Genomic DNA, 26,256 nt, shown 5'->3' with positions numbered 1-26,256 from the left:
AAAAAGGCGGCTGCCCGGCGCGGCGGGGCCGGTGCCCGCGGCGGCTGCCCGGAGGCGGCGGGGCCGGCGCAGCCGCGCCGCGGGGCCGCCCGGCAGCCTGAGGGGGCGAAACGTGCCGCAGGAAGCGCTGCCTCCCCCCGAGGACGAGCCTGGGGACTCCGCCGGGGCTGCGGGAGCGTTGTTCGGTTGTTTTGGTTGTAGTGCGATTATCAAAGGGTCCCCAGCCGGGAAAGGATCCCCCCCCGCGCCCGGTGACTGAAATGAGGTAAGGGGCGGCTTGAGCCCTGGGGAGGCGGGCGGTGTAGGGGGGTGGGGGATGCCACTTTTTCCCCGAAAAAGGGGGTTGTTACGGGGGGAGGCCGCTCCGGACGGGCAGAGCTGCCCAGCACGGGGAGCGATACCACCGAGGAAGCGGCGCGGGCGTGGTGGAGGGGGGAGGCGGCGGCTTCCCGCCCCGGGGAGGGAGGTGAGGGGGCTGCCGCGCTTATAAGCGGCTCTAAGATGGAGGGGGAGGCGATGGAGAGAGGGCCGGCGCTGGGGGTAGGGAACCGCCCCGAGGTGGCCTGAGAGGGGCACGGCGGCGGAGGGGAGCCCTTCCCGCCTCCCCGCAGGGCGGAGGCGGCGGCGGGGGGGATCCCGCGCTGGGCCCGGCGCTGCCTCCAGCCCCCCCCGCCCCGCAGCGGGAGGAGGTTCCCCCTCCCCGGAGGGTGAGTGCGAGATCGCCCCGCCCGAGACGAAGCCCGGCACCTCCACCCGTGTCCGTGTCCGCAGGCGTGAGTAAATGCCGAGGGCGGAGATGCTGGAGGGGGCCGTGTGGGAGGGATGGTGGCAGCCGGGGGCGGGCAGGGCTGGGGGCCGCTGAGGTGATCCGGAGGAGGGGGCAGGCGGCCCCGTGGGGCGTGGGAGGACCGCCCGAGGCCGGGTTTCCCTCGCTGGGAGGCGTCGCCTCTTCAGCCTGCCCTAAGTGAGCCCTTGAAGTCGCTGGAAGAAGCAGCAGCGGCGGCGTGCCGGCAAGCTGAGAGCAGGGCAGCAGGTACGGTACCGCCGCCCTCCCGGCTGGGTCCTCTCCCGGGGGCTGGACCCACCTCTGTCCCCACGGGGAAGGCGCACCGGTGGGCGTGGGATTGAAGGGCCGCCTTCCACGGTAAGGGCTTCGGTTCCTGCGGGGAAAGGGGCACCCGGTGGCTTCAGCACACCCTGACTGGGAAAGTGATGTATCCACGGGGGAGGTGAAATGGTTTAACGTGCCTTCCTCTTCCTCCTTTGTGTCCCTGTGCAGGAGTCTGGACTGCCCTGCTGATTTTTCGGAGTTGAGGTAATGGCTGAAGTTGGTCGGTGGGAGACGGCCGGAGGCCCGGAGCACGGTCTGGGAGTCACGCAACGCCTATGATCTGACCCGCAGCCTCTGCCTTCGCTGGGACCGGCAGGATGGGGAACAGCGGCTCAGCGGTGAAGGTCTGCACGGATCACCAAGGAGGCATCAACTGGCTGAGCCTGAGCCCCGACGGGCAGCGCCTGCTCACGGGTAGCGAGGATGGCACTGCGCGGCTCTGGAGCACGGCTGACAGCCAGTGCCATGGCCACTTCCAAGGTACGATCGCTTCTTTTTGCCTAGTTTTTGAATCTAAAGCCTGGCACGGGCCACACAGCGTGTTCTGGTCTCTCGCAGTCCCTGCAGCCTGCCGCGCAGCCAAAATCGTGCTTGTTTTGTGTTTTTTTGGGTATTGGTTACAGTAATGTTAAGCAGAAGCTGTTTCAACCCGAAGCAAGTTACCAGAGCTACTGAATGCATGGGTCCTTTTATTTCAGAGTGTGGAACATAGCAGTCGTTTAACTTAGGTCTCTTTCTGGAAGCCCTCTGTTTTACACCCTGATGAAATATTGACTTTTTGTTATTGTCTGTCTGTCTCTGTCTTCTTTCTTTTTTTTGTTTCCCTTTTAATAATCTCATTTTCCAGACAACCTTTGTTTAAACCCTCTTGACCCAGAAGCCTGGAAAGAAACCTTACAAAATAGGCTATTTTTTTTCCCCCCATATTTGACACACAGAAATGTTAATTGCTGGGCTTTTTAATTTTAAATTGATTTTGCATTTTAAACGAAGTTTATTATCCTTAGACTAGCATCTCGGTAATTAAAAAGAAAATAAAAACTCTGTAGAAAGTACAGTCATGTAGGACTAGAAATGTTTGTATTCTCTCTCATTTGTGTTCTTTTCTCTTAATACAGAAAAAAAATGTTCTTAAATTTGGAATGTCTGATCCTTTTTTTTTTTTTCCCACAGAAGAAATCACATTGCTGTGATTTTTGTTGTTGGTTGCTTGCTTGCTTGGTTGTTTTTTTAACTATGGAATATTGTCTTTTTTTTTCCCCCACATCTTGCCATGGTTTTAACTCCTGGAAAACTCACTGCATTTGCTTTAGACTTAGAAATCCCTTTAAACCACTAATTAACTTTTAACTAGAAGGAGAAATGTAGTGGATAACATTCAGAATGTGGCCTATGTACTGCTAGTGTTTGGGATAAACTCTAAGAAGAAGGCTGGCTAGATGGTTTGTATTTATGCATGCAACAGCTGATGTGTAAATTTGTATCGTACAAGCTCTAATTACTGATAAACCTGTACCTGTAACACAGTTTCAAGCTTCCACCACAGACAGCAGAACCAGCAGACTTCTGTGGTGGCTGCTTTTGACCAGACCAGCACCAGATCTTGTCTGCAACGGGGGGTTTTGGCATCCTTTGTGTGGCTTGAGTATTGATGGTTAAAATCTGAATGACAGACTTTGGTGCAGTAGCCAAGATGCCTTTTTGGTCTTCTCAGAGCAGGATTGGATGATGCTGTGAGAAAAATGCTGGTGGTTGAAACCTGTTCTATTTAAGCTACTTTCCAAAAAGTTTTCACAAAATGTGAGGATGGGTATAGTTTTGCTTACAGCCCTGGAGATCTGTTTAATTTTTGACATCTGGTGAATTTGTTTAAGAAGAAACAAGACGTGTTTGTAACGTGGATTCTGGTTCACTTTTGAACTACAGGAGTTGTAATAAAATCTGTTTTTTGGTGTCAGTGAAACGATGTGTTTTACTGGGCAGTCTGCTTTCTTTCAGTTTTTTTTTACTATCTCTTTATTCTACAGCATGATTCTGGTTTTCTAATGTCTTTGTCCATCTGTCTCTCTTTAATCACATTTGTCCTTACTGTTTTTCCTTCTCAAAGAATAGTGTTGTTTAAATCACAGTAGGGCTCACCAACTTCAACTAAAGTCTGGGATTCTTTTGTGGTAGTTACCTAAGAGGAAACAGTTCTAATCTTGAAAGCTTACAGTCTAAATAATTAAAACAAAAGAGTTCAAGACAATACTATCCCAGCGTTTAGATAGATGACAACAACTTCACGTGAGAGATCTTGGACAGAGCTGGAACTTGAATCCTAAGGTGATTTTTAAATGCGGTGCATTTAGTGATGCAATAGAAAAATTACACAATTTGTTAAGCAACAACAAAAGCTTGAGGTTGTAATATTGATTCCTCTTTGCTAGTGTTACCCTGGTTTTCAACATGAAATTTTTAGAGTAGCGGTTGTGTCTGTTTTTATTGTAACTGTAGAATCCCACCGTACTCTGAATACTGTATACGTAAGTGTGCTCTTATTCTTTCTTTCTGTGTCATTTTTTTTAAAGGTATACTTATATTTTGAAGGTTGTGGGCTTTGTTCATGTTATTAGTCATAATGGGGAAAGCATTGGCTGACTTTTTACCAGATATTTTTTTGTTTGTGTTTCATTCTGCTTGGACAGTGAAATTAAACTTGCTGGTAAGTCTCATGTCTCTTTCTTTTTTCATAGTTTCATGATTCAATTTAGGGCTCTTTGTGTCCTGACAACTGAAATGGGTTGGAATGCAGCCTTTTTTTCTTGTCTTTGGAATAAGGAAGCAAAAACATTTCTTTATTTAAAAAATAAACATATTTTTTACTGGTTTAAAATTTCAGTAGTCTGAGTTTTGTTATACTGATATTAATTTAGGTCATGTACTGTTCAATCTGCCTGATTGGTAGAACTACAGTTTTAATCTTTCACTTAATCCTTATATCAATGAAGCAGAGTTTTCTGCTCTTAATTAAAAATGTTGTGTTTTATACATACCCTTAAATGTGAAGAACACGGTGGTGCATTTAAAACTAGAGTTTCAGTCTGTTTGTTTGATGTATTTTTCTTTTAGGTAAGGTGAAGTGCTCAACTAGTCTGTCCTGCTTGCGTGCACAGTGATTGAATTTATTTGCTTTGTTATTCCTAGGACATGAAAGTTACATCACCTTTTGCCACTTAGAAAATGAGGCTGCCTTTACGTGCAGTGCAGACCATACCATTCGCAAGTGGGATGTGGTGACGGGTCAGTGCCTGGCCATTTACCGAGGACACACGTCGATTGTTAACAGGTTGGTTCCGTGGAGTTCTTCCCTTGTGTTCCTGTAATCTGTTGTCACATATATTGGCACTTAACTGCAATTCTCCATTACTACATTAATAAAATGGGTTGTGTAAACCTTGGAGTTCATGCTACACGTGTTCTGTGCTGTAATGATTAGTTTTCCTAGCAACAGTGCTGACACATCCATAGACAGCAGATAGGAGAGGAATGAAAGGCATACAGCAGGGGAATTGAATCCAGGGCTAGGAATGGAATTCCAGAAGAAATTATTCAATTGATAACAGATGCTTCTGATAAATAGATTTAAAAACATCACGTCAAGCCTTTGTGTCAGTAAGAGGGATAAAGTCAGGGCTTTTTCTGGAATTACTGTTCCTGTTTGTGCAAATGAAGTTTAATATTAAACTGATTGTGTGTGACTGATTGGCCTGTCAATTTAAAGTGCCTCTTAATAGTTGGACTGGATTTAATTAATGACAAATAGAGCAGTCAAAGATTGGTATTTTATTTTTACATTTCTTTTTTGGTGGGTCGTTTTTTTTTGTTCCTTACTAAACTGAAAACACATATGATGTGTAGCTAGATTCTGTAAATAGTTAGGCAGGCTGGCTCTGTCTGTATTTTGGCACTGGCCTGATTTTTGCTTGAATCAGCAAATGAGAAATGTGTTCCCTGTTTGTATGACTTTGTTGCCAGTTTGAAAGGTTTCAGAGGACCAAACTCAGCTGACAAAGATGACAGATCATAATGTTCCTTATCTCTGGTTTGGAAATATGAACCGTATAGATTTTTCTATTATATGCTTGTGTAGCTACTGCTCATTATTCTAGAGGCCCAGTAGGTTGAATTCTTGAGCTATAATCTCTGATTCATTCTTCAGTTATGTAATAAGTGGAGTGCCCTTGCTCTACCTTTTTTGAGATCCTGGGCTAAGTGAAAATTAGGTGTATTTTTTTTTTTTCCTTCACTCTCTCTATTTGGTGATGGAAAGATTATTTTCTTTGCACACCATCAGTTACAGTTCAGGTTCCTGGATTGTACTGTTTTTGTTATTTTAATTCCAAGCAATTTTCATAGGTCAGTTTATAAATAATTATTTGTAAAGAAATACTAATAAATAATTATCAAGAATAAGTTCTTTTTTAAAAAAGAAACAAAACAACAAAAAACAAAACCACAACAAACTTTTAGTTCGCATATGTAACTTATGAAAAGTACGTAATAGTGCTGCTGGAAAATATTTTAGAAAAACACAGATGTCCAGAGTTACAGTGCTATGGTGCTAAAATGTCTGCATTGATGTACCTGAATAAGTGGTCTCCATTTCGAAAGTAGAAACAAGGAGGTGGGTTTTTTTTTTGTTTTTTTTTTTTTAAACCAAAGAAGTTAATAAACAATGTGTATTAAATAGGAATGCTGAGCTGGGGTTATGTATGTTGTGTTAATGCTGTTGTTTCCAACTTCAGTGTGCTTAGCATTGAAATTATGACAAAAAATAGTTGTGTAAAAAGAATGATACTGTTCATACACGCAGGCTTCATTTTTTGCAGGATCCTGGTTGCCAAAGACTATCTCTTTAGTGGCTCCTATGACAGGACGGCCCGCTGTTGGAGTGTGGACAAGGAGAAACAAATCCAGGAATTCCGGGGCCATCGAAACTGTGTCCTGACTCTAGCTCACTATTCCTCCAGGGATGTTCTTGAAGAGGAGGAGGAGGAAGAGGAGGAGGAGGAGAAAGTGAGCAGAGACCTCCTGGTGACAGGTAGCACAGACTGCACTGTTAAGGTCTGGTGGGTGTCCAGTGGGCGCTGTTACCAGACTCTGCTGGGACACACTGGGGCTGTCTTATGCCTTATACTTGACGCACCAAACAGGGAGCTGTTTTCTGGCAGCACGGATTACACCATTCGAACGTGGAATATTGTCACTGGTGAGCAGTTGAAAGTGTTCAAAGAGCATCAAGGATCAGTAATTTGCCTAGAGGTAAGAACAGAGGCTTCTTCAAGAGCCGTTTGAAGAGGGTCTCCATATCCTAACTCATGTGGGTCTCTGTTGTCTTTTCATGAAGAAGCTTTTCCGAGACAGGTTATAAATAGTAAGCTTAAATGTTCATGTAATAACAAAATAATAGTGCTCTGTGGTCCTGAGAGAACTCCTCTTTCCCTAAAACACTTTCTGGTATCCTCTTCACTTCTAATGGCTATCCTGGTCCAACTTCTAGCTCAGTATCTATGTAAATCCTCCTAGGTCTTGAAATTCATGAGTAGAGTGGCTGGAAGGACTGTTCTTCCGAGTAGGATTGCATATGCAGGATCACCAGACTTTGTAGAAAAATAACCTGAGCAAGTAAACAGATGCAGGGTCAGATAACTTTAAAAAAAAATCCCCAAATCCAACCCCAAATTGTGGTCAAAAGATAATAGGAAAGCATGGCGCTGAAAGAGATTCTGCTTTAGAAACCACACAGATGTAATTCAAGAAAAGAAAGGAGGAAAGAGATGGCCAAGGCGAGAGAATGGGCAAGGGCAATGGAAAAGAGAAGTAGAGCGTGGGGGAGAGAAATCAGGGTATGGTGAGGGAGAGAAGGGGAAAAAAATTAATGTGACCTGAAAAACTATACCCTGTTTTTCTGTTTGCAGTATTTTTCTGGTGAATGCTGCCAAGTTTGTTAACGTTGCGGAGGAGAAAAGGAGGTTAGGCAGACAGAAAAGGGAATTTATCACACAAGCACTTGTCCTCTGCACTCCATTATCCACCAGAAATGCTGATGGTATATTTAAAGAAGGTATATGATGGTCTGTAACTTAGGTGCAGATCAGCAATCCTCAAATGTTATAAAGTTGTATGTGTCTGACTAAAGTTAATGACAATAGTTTTTCTCACTACTCTCCTTGTTTGTGTTTGTGCTTTTCCTGTACTGTGGCTGCAGTATGTATTTTTAATAGATGTTTCATAAATATTGACTTGGTTTCTAAAGAAAGTAGTCACAGCTGACACTAGCAGGCTAAATACCTGGTAGTACTTGAAGGAATTCTATTTTCCTTCAGTTTTAGAAAGGAAGAAAAACAACCCAAAATCACGTTGCCCTCGAGTAATGTTTGTCTTGCTCGGGTAAATTCTCAGTGTTAAAGCTTGTTTTTATGATATTGTGGTAATGCATGTTGAGGATGCTCAAGTAAATCTGTTGCTGTTCTTAGCGTCAGGCTATGTTTTGCTGTTTAATTGTAACCCTTCTCCAAGGCACAGATTGGCAACAACAGAGCTTGCTTTAATTTAATTGGGTTCTTGCTAAAATTGTTACACAAAACTGGCTTGACCTTCTCCCAGAAGCCTGGGAAATTCAATTATGCTCTTTGAATGCTCAAGAATGAGCAATGCGTCTCCGCTTGCGAGCACAGAGTTAAACAACAGTTTTAAACAAACAGAACTTCTCGTAGGGGAAAAGAAAAGCAAAACCAATACATCTATTTGGAAAACCTGAACAATTCAAAGTACACAAGACTACTGCTGCCAAGACTTTGTTGGCAACAGTCCTGGCCAGATCTTCTTCTAGCTGTGAGTAACTGGTAGCCCCTCACTTCTCAGCACCAGTTGATGTTTGAGGCTGGAAGAGTCCAGCTGAGGTACCTACTGCCCCCACGGAGAGCATTTAGTTTCTAGGGCACTAAACTTAACCCAGCCTAAGCAGTCACTGTACTGCTGTTGAATAGCTTTAGGCTGTCGATCTTTCCTAATTCTTCCCTCTTCCTTACTGGGTTCAACACTAGTCCTTCTGTTCTACTTGGCTGCCTCTCAGCACAGCCCACATGGTATTTTCATTCTTTTACAAAGGGGTCAATCACCAGAATCCATACAAAGATGTTGCAACAGAAGGGAAACTTCCTGAATAGAGGTGTTTAGTTTTTTTTTTTTTAATTTATTTTCTTCTCAAAAAGCTCTCGGAGCCTTTTTTGCCTAGGGCTTCTTAGTGACAGTATTGTAATCTGTGTCAGTGAGTTGGGATAGTATTTTTCAAACCGTGGGTCGGGAGGAACTTGGAGGTAGTTGTGAGTTGCTCGCAGTAGCCAGTGGACAGTTTTATTTTTTTTGCAATAGTTCATTTTCTTCAGGGCAGCAGTGAGCTGCTAATTACACCAAATTGTCATTCCCCTGTCCTGGAGGAGCTGAGTTGGTACCAGCAATTAAAGATAGTTACCTGTTCTCTAGGTGGTATAATGCTTGTGTGAGAATAAAGGGGAAAGAAATAAACACTTATTTTCCTTGTATTTATTCAAATAAAGATCCCTAAGGGAGAGTGACCTTTCAAAAAGTTTGAGAAATGCTCAGTGTGATCTCTCGTCCTGGATGCAGATCAGGAAAAATTTGGATATTGAGACCATATTTTCCCTGACTTCAAAAAGTACTGTATTAACGGGAGTGCCCCAGGATGTTCTAAACTGCTGCAAATTAGGTCTGGACTGTTCCAGTCGTCTCCCGTTACTTTCCAGTAAATACCAATAGTGTTGCTGTAGCAGTGAATGGAAATTCCTGGAGCTTCCTGAAGGAGCCTTTCTGGCTAGATACCCGTAAAGCACACCCATGTTTTCCACCTTGTTTCCTGCAACGCTGGCGTATGAAAAGCGGAGGGATGATGCCACAAGCATGTTCAGGTTTTGAACGTTCCTCAGTTGCCCTAAGAACCTTTAGGTGCCGTTACCATCTAGCGCAAGTCAGAGGAGCCTGAAAGCTACTCTGATCTAGCATGATCTGATCCAGAAAGCTTTGGTTAGCTTTTGGCTTTCCCTTTTTGCCCCATCCTTGGTGGTCCTGGACAGCAAAGCGAAGAGAGTCAGCTGCTTAGATATTCCCCAGGGCTTGCCCTGCTGTTCTGGGGTCGGTCTTGAAGGTGATTTACCAGCTGGACTGCCTGCCTGTGGTCTGCTGTCAGAGGAGTTCTGCTGCAGCTGCCAGCTTACTCTAATGCCACTCTTCTCTTCCTTCCACTATCAAAATTAGACTGACAGAAGTTTTCCCAGGAGACTTTCTATCTGCAGCGGGAATTGTGTGCGTGCTAGGTGCTGTGTCGGCCGTGTCTGCTTCGCTTTCATAGTCGGGCAAGGTAGCTAGCAGTGGAGCCGCCAGAACTCTTCTCTGTTTCTCCTGCAGTGTGTTGATAGCTTGGCAGGCAAGGGACAGCAGCTGTTTTGAGTGGCTCCCTCTTCATATAGGAGCCAGGGATGAGATTTTCTGGGAAGCGATGGGAAAAAGCAAGGGTGGGCTGAGTGTAATCACACAGCTCATGGTAGTTCTTCCACTTAAAAATGTCAGGCCTGGCTAAAGACCAGTATTTACAATTAATAATCAAACGTACGTTGTCATTAATGTGGCTGCCTGCAATAGGCTGAATGACCCTGACTTCAATATTTACTTGTGCATGTTTTTCTAAATGTCTCCAAAGTAGCTTTGCAAACTCTTTGCAAGGATTGCTTTGTCCTTTGCTGATTGTTCTGCTTTTGCTTATTTATCAAAACTGTGCTGCCAAAAGCTGGCAGAGAGAAATGATCCCGCTTGGAATTTAGCTTGGATCCTATAGCAAACATTCTTGCAAGAAAACTTCTTTCTTGCAAAAGGATTTTTAAACGAACATGAGTGGGCAAGGACTGGCTTCTAGTATTCCTGCAAAAGATCCTTTGTTTGGACAATTCCCTTTAGTTGACTTTTAAATCTGACTAGAAGAAAAGAATGCTTTGAACAAAGCCATTGCCTGAACTCCATTTAGATGCTTAACTATTGTGATCACAGAGACAGAATTTTCTTCTTGTTGCACCAATTAAATTAAGTGCACGTATTTCTTATAATTTGTTTATTTGTTGCAGAATTCATCAGAGGGTGAAGGTGTGCATGAGAGGAATATGATTGTGTGCAACACCTGTAGAAAAGAAACGTGTTTCTAGGACCATTACGTTGCACTGCAGTAAAGAAGTTGAAAACCGTTCTCTAACAGCCAGACCAGAGAGCTTGTTCTAGATGGATTCTCAGGAAAAAAAAAACACAACAATTTCTTGCCCACAGGGAGTTCGTTAGCTTGTTAAAATGAATGTGGTTTGAATGGGATCCTGAAAGTCTAACTCAGCTGAGGTCTTACATAGTTGTAGCTTGAGATTGGTCCAAGTTGGTGATTTTTAACTTAGAAGTGGCTGTGAGCAGAAGACCCAGCTGGCAGATGGGAGGAATGCTGACCCTCGTGTGAAGAGAAAGCTGGCAATGGGAAATGTGCTTACTGATGTGAACTCATCATGAAGTTCCCGGGAGGGAGTCTGGGTGCAATGACCTTCGGAAAGAGGATGTCTCCAAATCTTTTTGGAAAGCTGATTTGCCTCTCCTTGGATGAGGGTTAAATTGTGTCTTACAGCAAAGGTTAGTTGGGAGGGCGAAGTCCATTCCTGTAAGGTTGAAATACCTGCTGAACAGCTCTTTTGCAGATTTTTTTGGCATTTTTACAGGTGGAAATTGTCTTAAGCTGCTGCATATCTTCAGTTCTGTCAAGCTAGTGGAGCAATAGGGTTGTGATTATCTGGAGAGACCAACCCTAGATGTGATCATTTGTGGGTTTTAAAAATTTATCTTATTTATTCAAACTGTGATGTGTCTAGGGGCTGCAACTGAGGGCAGGGTTACATAAAACTGACATTTTAAAATAGTGAAACCTGTAAGTACTTCAGCGTTTACAACCTGTATTTTGCTACTGCTGTTACTTTGCTACTCACAAGCAAGTCTGACTGAACTTTTTCATGGAATAGAACATCTACAATACTTTGGCCTGAGGATTAAGGCAAATTTGCTCCATTCATGTGTGTCAGTGTTTCATCTCGTTCAAAGCAAAGTCCCTCAGAGTAATGAGAAAAATCAACAGTCCAGAACTACAGATATCAATGCAGTGGTGTTTTTGGTGTATGGCTGAGGCTTTAGAACTGGGCATCTGACTGCCATCAAGATTTTAATTCTTTTGAAGCTACTTGGGTTTGAGGTGTCCACTCAGCTCGTTGGTCTCTGAGCTGCAAATCTGCTCTGTGTTGTCTGCTCTGCTACAGGTGTCCTTGCCTTGCCATGCTTTTCCTTGTCAGGAGCTTTGTTGGGCAGTTGGCCAAAGTGAACAAAGTGCTCAAAAGCCAGCCAAGGCAAATACAGCTCTGAAAATATCAGAGCTTCTCCAGGCACTTGAAGATTAGAATATGAAACTGTTTCTACTGATGGTTTTTAAATCAAGAGTTGACAGGCTTGGGTATATCTGGAAAATATTGAGTGAAATTTTACATTTTTCCTTCTAAGTCATAAGAAAAATAAATTATTTGGTAAGAATAGGACTGGGACCTAGGGAATTGGGTATGGGTTTGAAGACTGTAGGCTAGAAAAGGCCAGTACTTACAGACCTGGGGACCTAGCACATGAGTATTTGCTGAAAATGACTGCACCTGGATTGCCCGTGCACAAAAATGGGTGCCAGCCTTGGCAGCGAGGAGGCTTAGCTCCCACCAAAGCTACAGTGTGATCTCGTGTTTTGGTGAAGAAGTCAGTATACTTTGTCCAGCTCCTGAACGGGGACTGATCTGCTGAGCCTGACATGTCAGCAGGGATGTTGAACCCAAGGAACAGTGACTGTGGACACCTTCATTCAGGAATATTACAAGAAGGAGGGGAACATACTGTTTTGCCCAGTAGTCTAACAGAACTGGTGGAACTGGGTTAAATGGTTGGAACCCATTTGGAGAGTCCCGTAACCGCTGGATAGGAGAAGCCAAGCTGGTGTAAGAAGGTTGGCAAGAGCTCTAGAGGGGGACCCAGCAGAAGGTGATCTGACTGGAAATCAGTGCTTTGGGCACCTGGCTGGAAGTCGGCAGGGGAGCTGTGTTACAGTCCCTCTTTCTTGGGCTGTTTAGACAGTTTTCAATATAATTATGACTTAAGAAGGATTACAGGAGCCAAGCACTTGTGCTGCTGGCTGACCATAGGCCGTCCGCTGCTTCCACAGTAAAGGTGGCATGTGCCCAGTCTGCATGAGGGCGTTTGCATGGTGTGTCCAGTCTTGGTGAGTTAGAGCCAGGGCTGCTGTGTCTGCGCTGGGGGGATAGCCACACCTTTTGGATGCAGGCTCTGAAGTAAAAATACCCATTTGACATGGGTCAGATTGGATTGGTGCCTCTGTCTTGCACTTGTCAGACAGCATTCCATCCGTTTTCATGTACTCTCTTGACCACTTTCAGGGATACTGTTGCTTTCACAACTGCCCTGAAGCGTGTAATGCTTCCTGTGTGTTGTGGAAAGGGAAGACTGCAGACTGGATCAGCCTCCTAAATCAGGGCTGCACTCTGGGATTTAGTCAGTTGTAAGTTAGGATGCTTAAATTTAAGTCCTTTCTTGGATGGACTTCAGTTGCATTATGCCGTGGTTCCCCATCTATAAAGTAGGGAAGGTATTGATTTTGTATTACACAGGGTGGGGGGCCTGCTTGTAAGGTGCTTTGGCAAGGGGAACAGTGTGTGATGATTATTATTGATTAAATACAGAGATCTGACGTGGTGTGGCTTAGGCTGGAGTTGTAAACTAGACCTATCTTTAGCCAAGTGAAGAAGTCGTCGTCTCACCTAAATTGACACAGATGGCTACAACTGAGAAGGCTGTCCTTGTCCGGGGGGAGAAATAGCGAGTTTTAAGGCATGACCCGTTTCAGACCTCTGCTTTGGCATGAGGTGAATCATTCCCTAGACGGCAGTGACTGTGAGGACACTCGGCTGTAGGTATCTGCTTCAGTTTACGTGAGATGATGGCTGCATCTTATCACTGAAGGTGGATCTGATTTGCAGCTTCAGCCTGAGCTGATAGCTCTTGATGGCTCTCTCCACTAATAGCTATGTCATGCTCTGTGTTTTAAAAATACTGTGGAAATGAGAGGCTGGCTGATGGTCGGAGCCTGTACTGAGTTCTGCTGTTGGCTGTGCTGCAGGCTTAGTCTGTGGTGTCCCATGTTAGTATTTCTGTTTCCATGCGTGGCTGAGAATCCTTTGCTACTGTGCTCACCTACTTAAACTGGTGAGGGGGAGGAAGGTGCGTAAACATATATCCATCGTGCAGCAGCCTGGGTAGCACAGAAGCTTTGAATTCAATGGAGGTGGTTGTGTGCCAGCCATCTCGCCAGATCTCGGACTGGGCATTGGAAGCTTTTATGGCTCTTATGATCCTGGTGCTATAAATTACCTGAGTAAGCCCACGTCATTTAACACATTTTTATATCTAGCAAATTAGCAAATCTAGGCAAGTTGCAGCTTTTCTGTTTCGCTTCAGCATTTATACACCCACCTAGCTGTAGAAATGGAGCAGCATAACATAACGTACCATTAAAGCAGAGTGGCATTTACCTGCAGGAGGTTATAACTCAGTGTTTACTCAGGGGGTGGGCTGATGCTGCTAGCAGGATGTCTGAAAAAGAAATGCAATGACTTGGCCAAAAACAATGCAGCAGGATCTCAACTCAAAGCAAGCTCTTCCATTTAGCAGGAGCAAAGTGACAACGCTCTTCGTGTCCGTTCAAGTTGAGCCTGGAAATTAAAAGTCAGGTTACCTTCCTCAGGCTAAATGCATAGCTCTCGGTTTCTGTTAGTGCTGCTGGTCATTCCTTCTCTTTCCTCACTGAGATGTAGTTTTAATGCCATTGCTAAAACAGCTTAAAAGTAATAGGATGTGACATTTCAAAGTACCGCTGGCTTTTAACTGTGGTATATGTTTAACAAGCTCCTGACGTTTAGCTATGAAAACCGTCCCCTGGGCCAAGTTCTGCTGGTGGGAAGTGTGGCCTGCACTGATCATCTTGGTCTGCCTGCACGTATTTTTTACATGGGTTAGCATAATCCCATCACTGTAGTGCTTTGTATCTTAAAATACCTTTTGTTTCATGTTCTTTTAACATTGTTGCAAGTTCTTTTGTGCAAAACTCACTTACGATGACTTTTGGGGATGGGAGAGCATGACAAACGTTCCAACCTTACAGATGCAGAGTGTGCAAAGAGCAGAGGCTGATTTATAATAATCTAAGGTGGTGGAAGAACCAGACCCTTGAAAGTGACCTGAGAGCAAGACCGGCATCAGGTTGATTTGCCATTTGTGCTGCAGTTGATTTCCTGGAGACATGAGAAGTGTAAGGGGTTAGTGCTCTTCTGGTCACTTGGTGTTATTAGTCCTTACACAAATTCTGTTTCTTTGGGGGGAATCAGAGTTCTCCCTCCTGGGTCTCCATCATTTCGATACAGAGATTGCTGGAAGTCCACGAAACTTACCTCAGGCTACTGCTCGTGGATTGCTCTGAGAGTGTGCGATGGCTGGCTGACTTCATTGCGCTGCCTTCAGATGCTGAAGATGCCTCTGCTGAAGGAGCGTGCAGAGCTGTACGTAATGACGGCCGTTTAAACCTTTAGTTTGTTTTTGGTATGTGAAGATAGAATGCAACGGGTTTTTTTGCACTGTGGAGAGTTTCCCTGCTGAGCTGCCAGGCTTTGGACAGTTTATTGCTGTATCCTGGCTAGTTTTATGGTCTTGTACAGGTCAGTTCTTTTCTCTCTGTCTCGGTTTTCCAACTGCAGTCCTTCCTTTTGTCATTCTCTGTCATGTCTGCGTGGAATAAAACCCAACCTCAACCGCTCGTGAGCTCACACCGTGTGCAGGATGACTGGTGTGATGAGGCACCGTTCTTCTTTGGGATTTATAGGCAGAGTTGTTTTAAACACACAACAGAAGACAATCTGATGGAAGATGTTTAGAAACCTGTGTAAGGATAGTTAATTACTTAATCATTCGATAACACGAATCAAGGCTTGTGGAAACGCAGATACAAAACAGTTTCAAAGAAGAGTTAGTGTTTGCAAATATTGATGCTGTGCAGTGTAATCGTGTTAAGCCCTGGTTTATATGGTGTAGGACTTTATTTTTAATTTACATTTTTTGTTACTCAAAATTGGTCTGAAACTTTTGTTGTAATTAAAACTTACAATCTGATAAGGGTTCTTGTCAAATGTGCTTTGCAGAAACTACACTGAAGCGTTTTTTTCAGCGTTTTTTAATGTAACTAACAATGCAAGAAGGGTTAGCATTGCTAAGCTCACTGAAATCCTGCCTGCTTGTACCAGCACATGGGATAAGTTTTTCATCTTCTGAAATGTGCGAGCTGTTTTTAAGGCCCAGAAGTCAATGCAAGATGCGGCCGTGAAGAATGGAATGTTGGTTTTGTTCACCATCCCTCTGTTCCAAGGTGTAGCTGTTGCTCTTTGTTACACACTTGAGTTGGAAACCGTGACTTTGTGTGAGTCACTTCAGTGCGGTTCTCTCAGGAACGTGCCTGAGAGACTATTGCTCATGTTTTTTTCTCTTCCCTTCAGCTAGTGAATCGGCACTTGTATTCGGGAAGCGCGGACAGGACAGTGAAGTGCTGGTTAGTAGACACTGGGGAGCGAATCCAAACGTACAAGGCTCACAAACACAGCGTTAGCACTTTGAAATACCACGCTGGGATCTGTAAGTTGCCTTTCCTATGTTCAGCAATCCCTTGTCTCTTTTTCGATGCTTGTCTTTGATCAAAGATTGTTAATGGAGAATGCTGTAATTTTGAAGGCTTGCAAAATTGTCACTTTTTTTCAACTCCAGCATGTTTATGCCCAGTATCAAATGTCACTGCACTACTCCGTGTGGGAAGCTTAGATCTTCCCTCCATTTTCCACCTCCCTCTTCTGGCAAATGAAGAGGCAGTTGCTTTATTTCTGTTACCAAGGGAAGTGGCTTAAATCCTGAGCTGTGGGTTGTTTATATAGCTGTGGTTTAACCTCACTAGTCTGATGTCTGTCAGTCTGCTTCTGCCGCGTACTCGGGGACAGCGAGTGCTGCTGCTGAGCGTGCAGCCCTGTGCCTGCCTCTCCTGCCGTGTAGGAACTGTGTAACGGACTGTCCTAAGCCAGAATCACATCTCAGATGCTCGCTGCTTCTTTCTAACAGTTAGGCTTCCTGTTCAGACTCTGACCGTCTCCTACAGTAATTTTCCACCAGTTCTTTTCCCTTCATCTGTCCTCTTTCATATATTTGTTCCCCAGCCCACCTTTCTGCAGTAGCCAAGTATTGCTTGCCTTACTAATGCTTGGGACTCAGTTCCCCTTCTTTCAGTACTCCTGGTGTCTTTACGTAACTCTCTGTTGATGTAACAGTATAGACTGACCATGAAACCTCCCTCTTTAAATCTCTCTCTTTGCTGCCTTTCCTTCCACACGTCATTTCTGGGTTTGCATTACAAGACTGCATCTCTGCTTTTATCAGCCTGAACCTCTCTGTGTGTCATCCTGGTCTTACTTTCATGCTGACGTTAGACCTGATACGCCTTCATTTGCTTCCCAAACAAGTACTTCCCTCCTTCAGGGTAACCAGGATGGCCATTCCTGTCTTAAGCTCATCTAGAAATTCACAGAGCTTTTCTGATTTCGATTTCTCTATTTCAGCTGTGAAACCAATGTGTAACACCAAATGAATGATTGCTATTTGGGCCCTGACATCTATTTTGGCAGACCATGAGTACGATGGTGATAAATGGCTGACAAACACAAGATGGTGCACGTTAGAAGAGAGTTGTACCTACGCAGGCAGATCACAGTTTAATGGCAGTTATCTATCACAATGCTTGACATAGCTGACTGACCACATTTATAAGCCCGTAACTGTATTGATTTCTTAATTATGTTTGGAAACTTAATGTGTAACCAAGCCCACAGATAGATTTTGACTTAATCAGGAAGCCTTTTTTTTGGTTTTCCTTTCAGCATTAGACCCACAGCATTACTTTTCTACATTAAAATAGTTAATCATAATTTATAGTTAATTTCAGCTCTCCTCACCTACATTGCAGAATTACCCCACTCTTCCCTACTTGCAGGTTATAATTTCTGCTGATTTCAGCGTCTGCAGTTGGCTAGAAGGCTGAAATGGAAGGGGAAAGCATCTGAGCTTACACTGCACTCTGAAGTTATTACTGCTCAAAGATGTAGGCAGGTAGGGCAGGGGAAATGAACCAGAAATTTTAATCCAGGATGAACACTGGCAAGCCAAATACTGATTTTTGTGTGTGTGTGTTTTCCCCCTTTTGTGTCTTTAAGACACAAAAGAAAACGTTGAATTAATCAAGACTAGCCAAAGGCGAGGTAACTGTGCTAAGCTGATGTTGGCCACATCCAATGAGGAATCTTCATGCCTGGGTGGGAGATGGAGACACTGTCTTCTTCATTAATGAGACCTCCAGAGCTGCCTTTTTTCAGTGTTGATCCTACTTTTCATGCAATCAGTAGAGAGTTGACTTGGCCAGACTCTTTAAAACCATCGTAAAGAAAATTTAGGCTTAAACAAAAGTTTCATTATCTGATGCCACCCCCATCACCTCTGCAGCTTTTTCTCTCTCCCTCCTCGTCCTACTACCCTGTCTCTGCCATACACAAACATTATTTTTTCATAACACTCTTTTTTTTTCTTAAAATGCAGGCAATATTGCTGTGTTTAGTGAGACCTGTGAAGAACATCCCTGATAGTGTGATGGAGGTGTTCACACAGTTATTTAAGATCTGATTTTAAATCAAATGCAAAAATACTAGAAGTGTCAAACAGAGAATTTAATTGTTCCACCTGAAGGGTAGAAAAAATGTCATGGAAAAATATTGGGGACTTGTTTGAATAGAATTTAGATGCATTTTAATTCTTGAAAGAGGAAATTTTCCCCTTTAAAATCAATTTACATACTGCAATTGCTTGCGTTATTGTAATACATTGATCACTTCTTTACACAGTATCCAATAGTTTTGTTTCCATTAGAATTGCAAAGACATATTCACTGGATACCAAATGTTGGAGTTAGTGTAGCTTAAAATTCTAGCTGTTCACCTGGGAGGTCAGCACTGTGTGTCCTTTCTTTCTCTTTCAAAAATGTGGAGAAAATACTTCAATATCAATTATGTTTGTTATGGTTTATGTTGCACCTGCACCAGTGCAGGAACATGGAAATAATCTCAGCTGGGAAGTGATAATTTTCTGTTACAAGATCTTAATTCTGTTGCTTGCTATCCGATCAGTACCCAAAGGCTCGTTGCCCCAGAGAGTTTACAATCTAAATAAGAAAATATAGAAGAATGTGAAGAAAAATGTATGTGTGTTTCCAGAATGGCTTTATAGAGTACAGGGAGTCCAGACAGATCTGAGAACTAAGCTTTAAATCATCAGAATATATTTTTAGTGGCTTTCCTCTGTCTGCTTGTGTAATTAGTAGCATGGGGAATATTAAAGCTGGTTGTCAATCTAATTTACTTAATGATATTATGTTGGTTATTTCTCTCTTACAGTATGTGCAAAGTAATTTAAAATTTAATATGGTTTATATTTTTTTATCTGGTAAAAACTCCAAAGGAACATATAAAACCTATTCTCCCTCCCACAGGTCTATGAAATTTAAGTAAAAAAATTAAAATGAATTGTTGATTTTATTTTTTTTTCTTGTTTATTTGTTTCACGGGTGGTATATACAAGTGTGATTTAAATGCTAAATCTGGGTTAGATCAACAGCTCTCCTTTGAAACTCAGAGGTGCAAAGAGACTTCCTAAATCCAGAGTGACAGTTCAAAAGACATAAAGGATGTCTGTCAAAAACAAAATCCTGATAGCGATAGCTAAAATAAACTGACAACTGCTTAGTGAAAACAGCTCTTAATTGGGTCTTACTCTCTGTATGTCTGTAACAGTATTAAGTGATTTCCATTCACTGGGAAAAAAAAAATCTGTGCCTTGTTCCCTGCTTTACACTGTTGTTACTCATTTGCAGAATGAGATGCAATGCTTTTTCAGGCTTGTGTTAGTAATTGAATTTATAGCAGGCCATATAAAGTGACCTTGATTTTCCACACCCAGATGTTCCTTGAAGGTGTACCCTGCTGTCTAATTTGAAATTGAAAAGCTGATGGCAGTAGGTAGCCTGTTCTCATCTCTTGTTGTACTCCTGTATTTCCTGCTGTGATAATTTCTTCACCTCTCTTCAGGAATCCAGTACCTGACTTCTCCCAAAAGATAAGGTATCCATTGTCCTCAGGCACTTCAGTTTTGTAAATATCTTCCCATGGTAGTGGCTTTTGCACAGACCTGAAATACAGGGAGCAGTGAATATATTGCTTTCTGTAGTTCTGAAATATTTCTCTCCAGACAAACTTGAGGAGTTTGGGTTAAGTGAAGGAAAGTAATTGTTTACAAAGACAGTTTGTCACCCTTAAAGCACGCGAATGTGCTCCTTTTGGGGCATACTGCTAAATATAAAACCTAAATATTTCACACTGCCTTACAGTTTCTGGATGCAGCAGTTCTGGGGATCTGATGTGAAGATCCTGAACTGTTGAGAAAGTGTTCTTCAAACATGTTAAGATATCCTAAGGAAACCTGATGAACAGCCAAAATCTCTAGTCATGCTTCATTTATTAAAAAAAAAGAAAGCCACAAACCCCAAAAATTCCAACAACAAAACCCCAAACATCTCTCCCCACTCTTGTAGCACATGTACAGTATAGCACATAGAATACAAGAGTTGCAGCCAAAACCTTCAAATAGTTCAGTGCCGTACTGAAACAGAGATTATAGCCTGTGCCTTGAATCACTTAAAAGGCTCTGCTGCTTCCAAAGATCCTAAGCTACGGGATTTAGCTGAAGAAATCTACCACACTGAAAGAATTTATAAAGCTTCTTTGTGAAGCTGCCTACACATGCTACTCACCTCTGAGGACTGAAGATTTAACTGTGGTATTTCAACAGACTGCCCTACTGATAGTAAGCTTTTGTTGAAGATTGGGGAAAAAACAGGGTATGCTTTAGTGAAGCTAAGGGCAAATTTAAATAATTAGTATGAGAGTTTGCAGCTTTCCTGTACAGACGCTTCTGCTGCGTGGTGCTGCAGCAGAAGTGATGAAGATACTGTAGTGCTGAATGGAAACCTGGGAATAACTATGGTAATGCAAATGGAAGGCTTAGGGGAAAATCCTTAAAACCAGACTTGAGATAAATTGCCTGCTTAGAGTTATTGAGGCATGATTGGGCAGGGAAATACATGTGGAAGAGCAGAGCAGAAATAGGTATTTGAAGTGTATGTGGAGTGAAGTGCTGATGTATGGAGGAACTTCAGGCTTCAAGCAGTTCGGTGTTTTGAAAAATACGAATGAAAACAAAGCGTGCTGGGGTCAGCAAAACTAAAAGTCTGAACTTGCTATAACTGAGATGAGAATCAAGCCTAAAAATGATACGTCCTGCTCCTTTTGTGACCTAGCTTTAGGTAGATTTTTGTACTCGCATGAACTGACCTTACGTGGCTGCTCACCTCTGGCCCTACGCTATGTTGTGTGCTTGCGTTGCAGTGTTCACAGGAAGTGGTGATGCCTGTGCAAGAGCTTTTAATTCCAAGAGCGGTGTCTTGCAGAAGATCTTCCGAGGGCACAAGTTCATCATCAACTGCATCCAGGTCAGGAAGGGGTTTCTTTGGTGGGGTTTCTCACTTCTGATTGCTCCCTTATTTGTTTTGTGGGAATTGGTGTGGCTGGTTGTTCAGACTTGAATATTCCTTATGCAATTTTAGAAAACCTTGATAATAATAAGGATGAGTGGAACCACAGAACAAGACCCCAGAGAAAGTCCTGTGTCTGTGACTGGAGGTTTTTCAGGTCAGGTTAGACAAGCAACCATAAGAAATGAGATAGAGGTAACTGGTCTGTGTGGGGAATGGACTCTGGCCTCATGAGACCCCTTCCATTACAAGACGCTGATGATGTTTGCAGTGCTCTAGGCAGAAAAGAAGTTTCTGCCTTATCCAAGCAGGATAATAGATAGATAGCATTGTCCCCGTAACCCCACCGGCATGGCATCCCTCAACAGTCTGGTAACAGCTTACCGTCCTTTCTGAGCTTAGTGAAGAGCAATTGGTGACTGCTATGTGCTACCCTGTATATAAACTTTTATATAAAATATTGCCATCGGGATCTATTTTTTCTGAAGGTATAAAGATGACGAGCTCTGTATTAATGTCGGACCCACATCCTACCAGGCAAACAGAAGAGTCTCTGCCACTGGCTTAAAAATTTTCTAAAAGTCCCTGAAAAGTTGCTTGTGTATTATCCAGAGATACTGGTGTTTAAAAGTTAAAAGGGGAGGAGTTAGTAATCCGTGGTGGCAATGCAAAGACCAGCATCCATCTTGGGGGGAAGGTTTGAATCACTGGATGCTTTGTGCATTTAAGAATCCGTGTTTGCCTACAGTGAGATCTCAGTGAATGCTGCATGCAGGACGGGGATTTTGATAAAGAACGCGAGACGCTGCAAGTATTTCTGGCAGGCTGACAGTTGGAAAAAAAAAAAGAGAGAAGAGAGAGAGAATTCCTTTTGGAGTTGATCCCAAGCATACAGATTGTAAATATGGTTGTCTTTTCTATATTTTTCTGAATTAGCAAGTGGCTAATTGGTCTTAAACTGCAGACTCTTGGATACTGACCAACTGGTTGTGTATCAGACGGTCACCTGGATGTATTTGGGTGATAATTGGTATAATCACTCTGTGCAACTCTTAAGTATTGACAAGACCAAAGCTTAGCTTTGTATTACTATTATTTTTTTTTTTCTCCAATTTCATTTCCAAGTGTACAGGGCAAAAAATCCTTGGAAGAGAGAGAACTGAGAAGTGGTGACCTTAATGTGATCTTAACTGTTAATGAGAGATGGATGAGGGCTGAGGGGGCTGTGGCTGTGTGGTGCTTCGTGCTGATGTAAGCCAGGCTCCCGGTGGGACGCTCGCTATTGCGACCCACCTCTGGATACCGTGAGCTGCAGGAAAGGGAAGATGATCAAGACCAATGGCTTGCTTTTAGGGCGGGGTGAGGACAACTAGAAATATTACCAACAGCACAGGGAAATGAAAAAGTAAGCATTCTTGAACGCCCCCGCTGCCCACTGGTGCTGATTTTGGTACCTCCTTAAGTTTCAGCTTCAAAACCATCAGTCTGAAACCAGCACAGAAATTCCCAGCTACAGCCTACTCTGACATTGAGTTTAGTTCCCCATTGCTTTTCTAGTGGGTTTAGGTTATAAATATCTCTTGCTGTTTATGTTTTATGGCTCTGTGAAGTGGCTGAGAAATGAGTCCTGACTTGGTAATGTCTCATCCCACTTCAGCAGCTTTTGTGATAATTTATACCGGCTCTTGCAGGGAGCTATCGGGCCTTAAGTGTTAGGATCAAGCTGTGTTTGCTCTGATTTTTGACGGTTTGATTGTGCCGGTTCTGAGCTGTGTGGTTTGGTATTAAACCCTGTCGTTCCAGATCCACAACGAGTTGCTCTACACAGCTTCCCATGACGGCACACTAAGGATCTGGGATATCCGGGGAATATGCAAGAGAAACAAGCGGCGTTTGAAGAAGGAGAGGTCTGCCCAGGGCAGGAGCTCTCAGAAGGGAAGTCTGTCTCGTCTCTTCAACAACAAAGTGGGCTGTATGGTACAGCAAGAAAATGGGGAACACGAGGCCGTTGAACTCATGTGACTGTCGAGGACAGACTTTCCGTCAGTGACCAAAGCTGAACGTTCTGTTTTCTGCACCACTGTGTCCATATAAACCAGAGCTTGGAAAGAGATGGGAAACGGCTTTGCTTGAACCTCTTTTTCAGGAGCCAGGATTCTCTGTGACTGTCAGGTGGGCTCAAGTCAGATCTTGTCGCTGCAGAGGACTCTCAGCGGAGCAGTACGGGGGTCAGGAGGGACTGCAGGGTGATGTACCTCTGTCTGTGTGTGTAATTGAGAACTTTATGTACGACTGCTTGTTTCCAATTCCCTCTGGCACAGAGGTGTTGCACGCTTCCGCCTGTCTAGTATGTAATGAGAAATGGTTTCTCCTGTTCCTGCTGCCCGCTCACATGCCCTCTGCTCACCTGAACGTAGAAATGAAAGGTGCCCTGCAGTACGACTACAAATTCAATTTTCACAGCTGACCTTCGGGTCAGTTTTTCGCTGATTAGACCAACTAATGCAGGGTGGTATGGCTCAGCAGAAGGAGTGTATAGCAGACTGGTCACCTCTCTGGGAAGTTGGGAGTAGTAGGACAGAAATTAGTTTGGTTTTTTTTTTTAACAAAACATAAACTAGAGAACAAGCTAAACCTCAGACTTTTTGTACCAAGGTCAGCTGTTCGCCAAGGCACAGCAGTTGTCCTCCCCAGAACTTAGTGGGTTCTTTTTTTTACCTTTTACAACCTCACACTTCAGCAAAGGAGGCATCACTGGCCTCACAGGTGTCTTCTCTGTGCTGGCAGGGGCGTGAGCTTCCCACCGTTTGCTTACTCCTAGGCACGGTTTCCCAGATGGAAAGCTGATGGGCTTCTCTCCCCTGAAGGGCCTTTTCTCGGCACGGCCGGAGCTGGAAGCTGTTCACCAAGCACCAGCTCTGCCATAGCCACTGCACCAGCTCTCTGGGCAGCCTGGCCCACTGCTTGATGGTCCTGGTAGGACAGGTTTTCCTTACATCCACTGGGAATGTTTAATTGTGGGGTTTTTTTTGTTTGTTTGTTTTTTTTTTTTTTTCAGCGGAGAGGAGAGTGAAACAGGCAGGCTTAGTGGTTGCTCTAGATTTGTTATCTTTCCTCTTTATGAGGTTATGCCTGGCCTTGGTGCGCGAGGTTGTTAGTAGCATCGGATAAGCAGTCAAACTCAAGAGAAGTTCTCCCAGTCTTTTTCCAGGTTCATCCCTCTCTGATAACCACTGAGCCATGAATCAACAAGGGTTCTTCTATTTTTCTATTTGCAGATATAACTCTTTGTAGAATCAGTACAAAAATATCTAACCACATGTTTTTATTTTTTATGGCTTTATTTATTCTGTACTACAGCAAGATAAAAATGCTGTAATGTTTTTTTTTTTTTTTTTTTTAGAATGGACTAATAAACATGTGGCATCTACAGACACCTAACCATCTAGTTTTTATTTTGTTCTCATTTAGAGGGGATTTGGCTGGCAACAGATGCACAGCAGTTAAGAATGGATGGAATATGGAAAAAAAAAAAAACCCACACATATACTTTTTGAAACATTTCTTGCCTTTCCCTTACTGCTGGGGCCCCAGAGTGCAGGAGTGACCAGCCACACACCAAAGGGAGAGCACAGATGATGAGGCACCATGGGCACCTGCTCAGCACTTGCCACGGTGGCACTGAAGGCCCCCTACTCTGGAACCGTAATGTGATGGCACTGAGTCTGGTCTGTCATTGCTGCTACCTACCCTGCTTGCCTCTCTTACCTGGTGTGTTTCCACATCTAGTAGGAAATAGCATTTTAATTAGGTTAAATGTCTACCAAGAGAGACTAATTTGGGAGGTCATCTGCATAGCGTAGACTTAATTCCACTGGAAACCTCCTGAGCCCATCCTTGTAGCTCAGTACCGGCCCTGTGGGAAATGTGTATGAGATGGTGGCTCCTGGTTGCTGGGTGATGGCTTGGTACACGGCTGGTTTTATTTGTATTTCCTTTGTGAGGTCAATGCTAAGTAGGAGGCCTGTAGCAGCGATGGATGGAGTTGCACAGATGGTCTGGGCTATACTTTTTGTTTAAAACTTTGCACACAGTAGACACCAGAGTTTAGCTGGCTGTACAGCAGCTGCACAGGGAATTAGCAAATGGATTTAATAGACATGGATCTTGTAAAGAGCGGAATTAATGAGTCATTACCACTTGTCCCTGTTGCTAAACCTATCACAGTGTCAGATACATGGTCAAAATTAACTCAAAAACTTTTAGCTAATGGCTTCTGCCCTGCTGATTACTGAAAACTGCACGCACAGTTACTTGGGGGCAGCGCTGGCAGAATTACATCATTGAGGAATGGCTTTTCTGACAAGCACTGTGTGTTATGATGCTAATTTTAAATTTCCCCAAGGACAAACGTTCACTTCTGAAGTTGTCACTGCCAGTTTGCTATGCAAGCCACTTCAAAGAGGAGAAATGCTGCCTGTACAGCCCAACACACTACCTATAGGCTTGCATAAGGTAATGCCAGACTGCCAGGAGGTTTGGGAACTCCTCTGGCTGAAGGAAGGAATAAAGCTGTGCTTTTATGCCTGCTTCTTATTAAAACTACATCCAGCCGTTTGTAGGTTTGTCTCATTTTCAATTCTTTTGTCTGTTCTAGTTTTGCTCTGCATTTTGTCCAGTGGTTCCTCAGTGCTCTCCTGTAGAGAAACAGGATATAATGGTTGTTGGGGCTGTTTTTGTTCCCTTAGGAACTCATATTACTGGCTTTAGAAATGCTTTAACCTTCTGGGAGGAGATACAAAACTACTCCATTTTTATAGCACTCGTCTTAATGCAGAAGTATGAAATACAAGTAATTCCTTAACAGTGTAATCACTCTCTGCTTTTTGCTGTCCTTGGATAAGGTAGCCACAGAAAAAAAAAAAAAATCTACTACTGCAGCCTAAATCTATCCACTGGAACCGAGCAGTCATTTTGGAGACAAAAGCTCTGCTTCCTCCAGAATCACGCTCGCCCTAACCAAAGGTCAAGCCCTCATTTCCTCACTGATAAATGCTGGGTAAGGATAAACCGTCACCAGTCAGAAGAAGGTTCATTTTCCAGCAGCTGCTGTTAGGCCTCGCTCAGAGCAGAGATCCCAGCCAGTTCCACTTTTCCCAGCAGCTCCAGGAGCAGACAGGCCATGAGCTCCCTCTACCGTGAGCCTGAAGTTATGGAAAGCAAATAAACCCTTTTTAAGGAAAGT

General features: G+C 43.6%; 1 protein-coding gene across 3 annotated transcripts; it reads left to right on the top strand.

Moving 5' to 3' along the window:
- The first annotated feature begins 1,042 nt into the window (after window positions 1–1,042).
- Window positions 1,043–24,044, top strand: WDR86 (WD repeat domain 86). Of its 3 annotated transcripts, XM_086741791.1 has the most exons (8): window positions 1,069–1,144; window positions 1,280–1,315; window positions 1,403–1,591; window positions 4,298–4,439; window positions 5,983–6,415; window positions 15,835–15,970; window positions 20,866–20,969; window positions 22,815–24,044. In XM_086741791.1, exons 3-8 carry the CDS (start codon window positions 1,429–1,431, stop codon window positions 23,031–23,033), a joined length of 1,197 nt encoding a protein of 398 aa, XP_086597917.1. In that variant the 5' UTR covers window positions 1,069–1,144; window positions 1,280–1,315; window positions 1,403–1,428; the 3' UTR covers window positions 23,034–24,044. The 3 variants fall into 3 exon arrangements, 2 of the variants coding, with proteins under 2 accessions (XP_086597916.1, XP_086597917.1); XR_015257789.1 differs by having other exon boundaries at window positions 1,043–1,144; window positions 1,280–1,591; window positions 20,866–21,909; window positions 22,815–22,948; XM_086741790.1 differs by having other exon boundaries at window positions 1,043–1,144; window positions 1,280–1,591.
- Window positions 24,045–26,256: the final 2,212 nt, after the last annotated feature.

The sequence above is a fragment of the Chlamydotis macqueenii genome, chromosome 2 (assembly GCF_036417535.1).
Source record: "Chlamydotis macqueenii isolate bChlMac1 chromosome 2, bChlMac1.mat, whole genome shotgun sequence".
Lineage (NCBI taxonomy): Eukaryota > Metazoa > Chordata > Aves > Otidiformes > Otididae > Chlamydotis > Chlamydotis macqueenii.
Note: the sequence above shows the minus strand (reverse complement) of the source record. Positions and strands in the feature narration are given on the sequence as shown.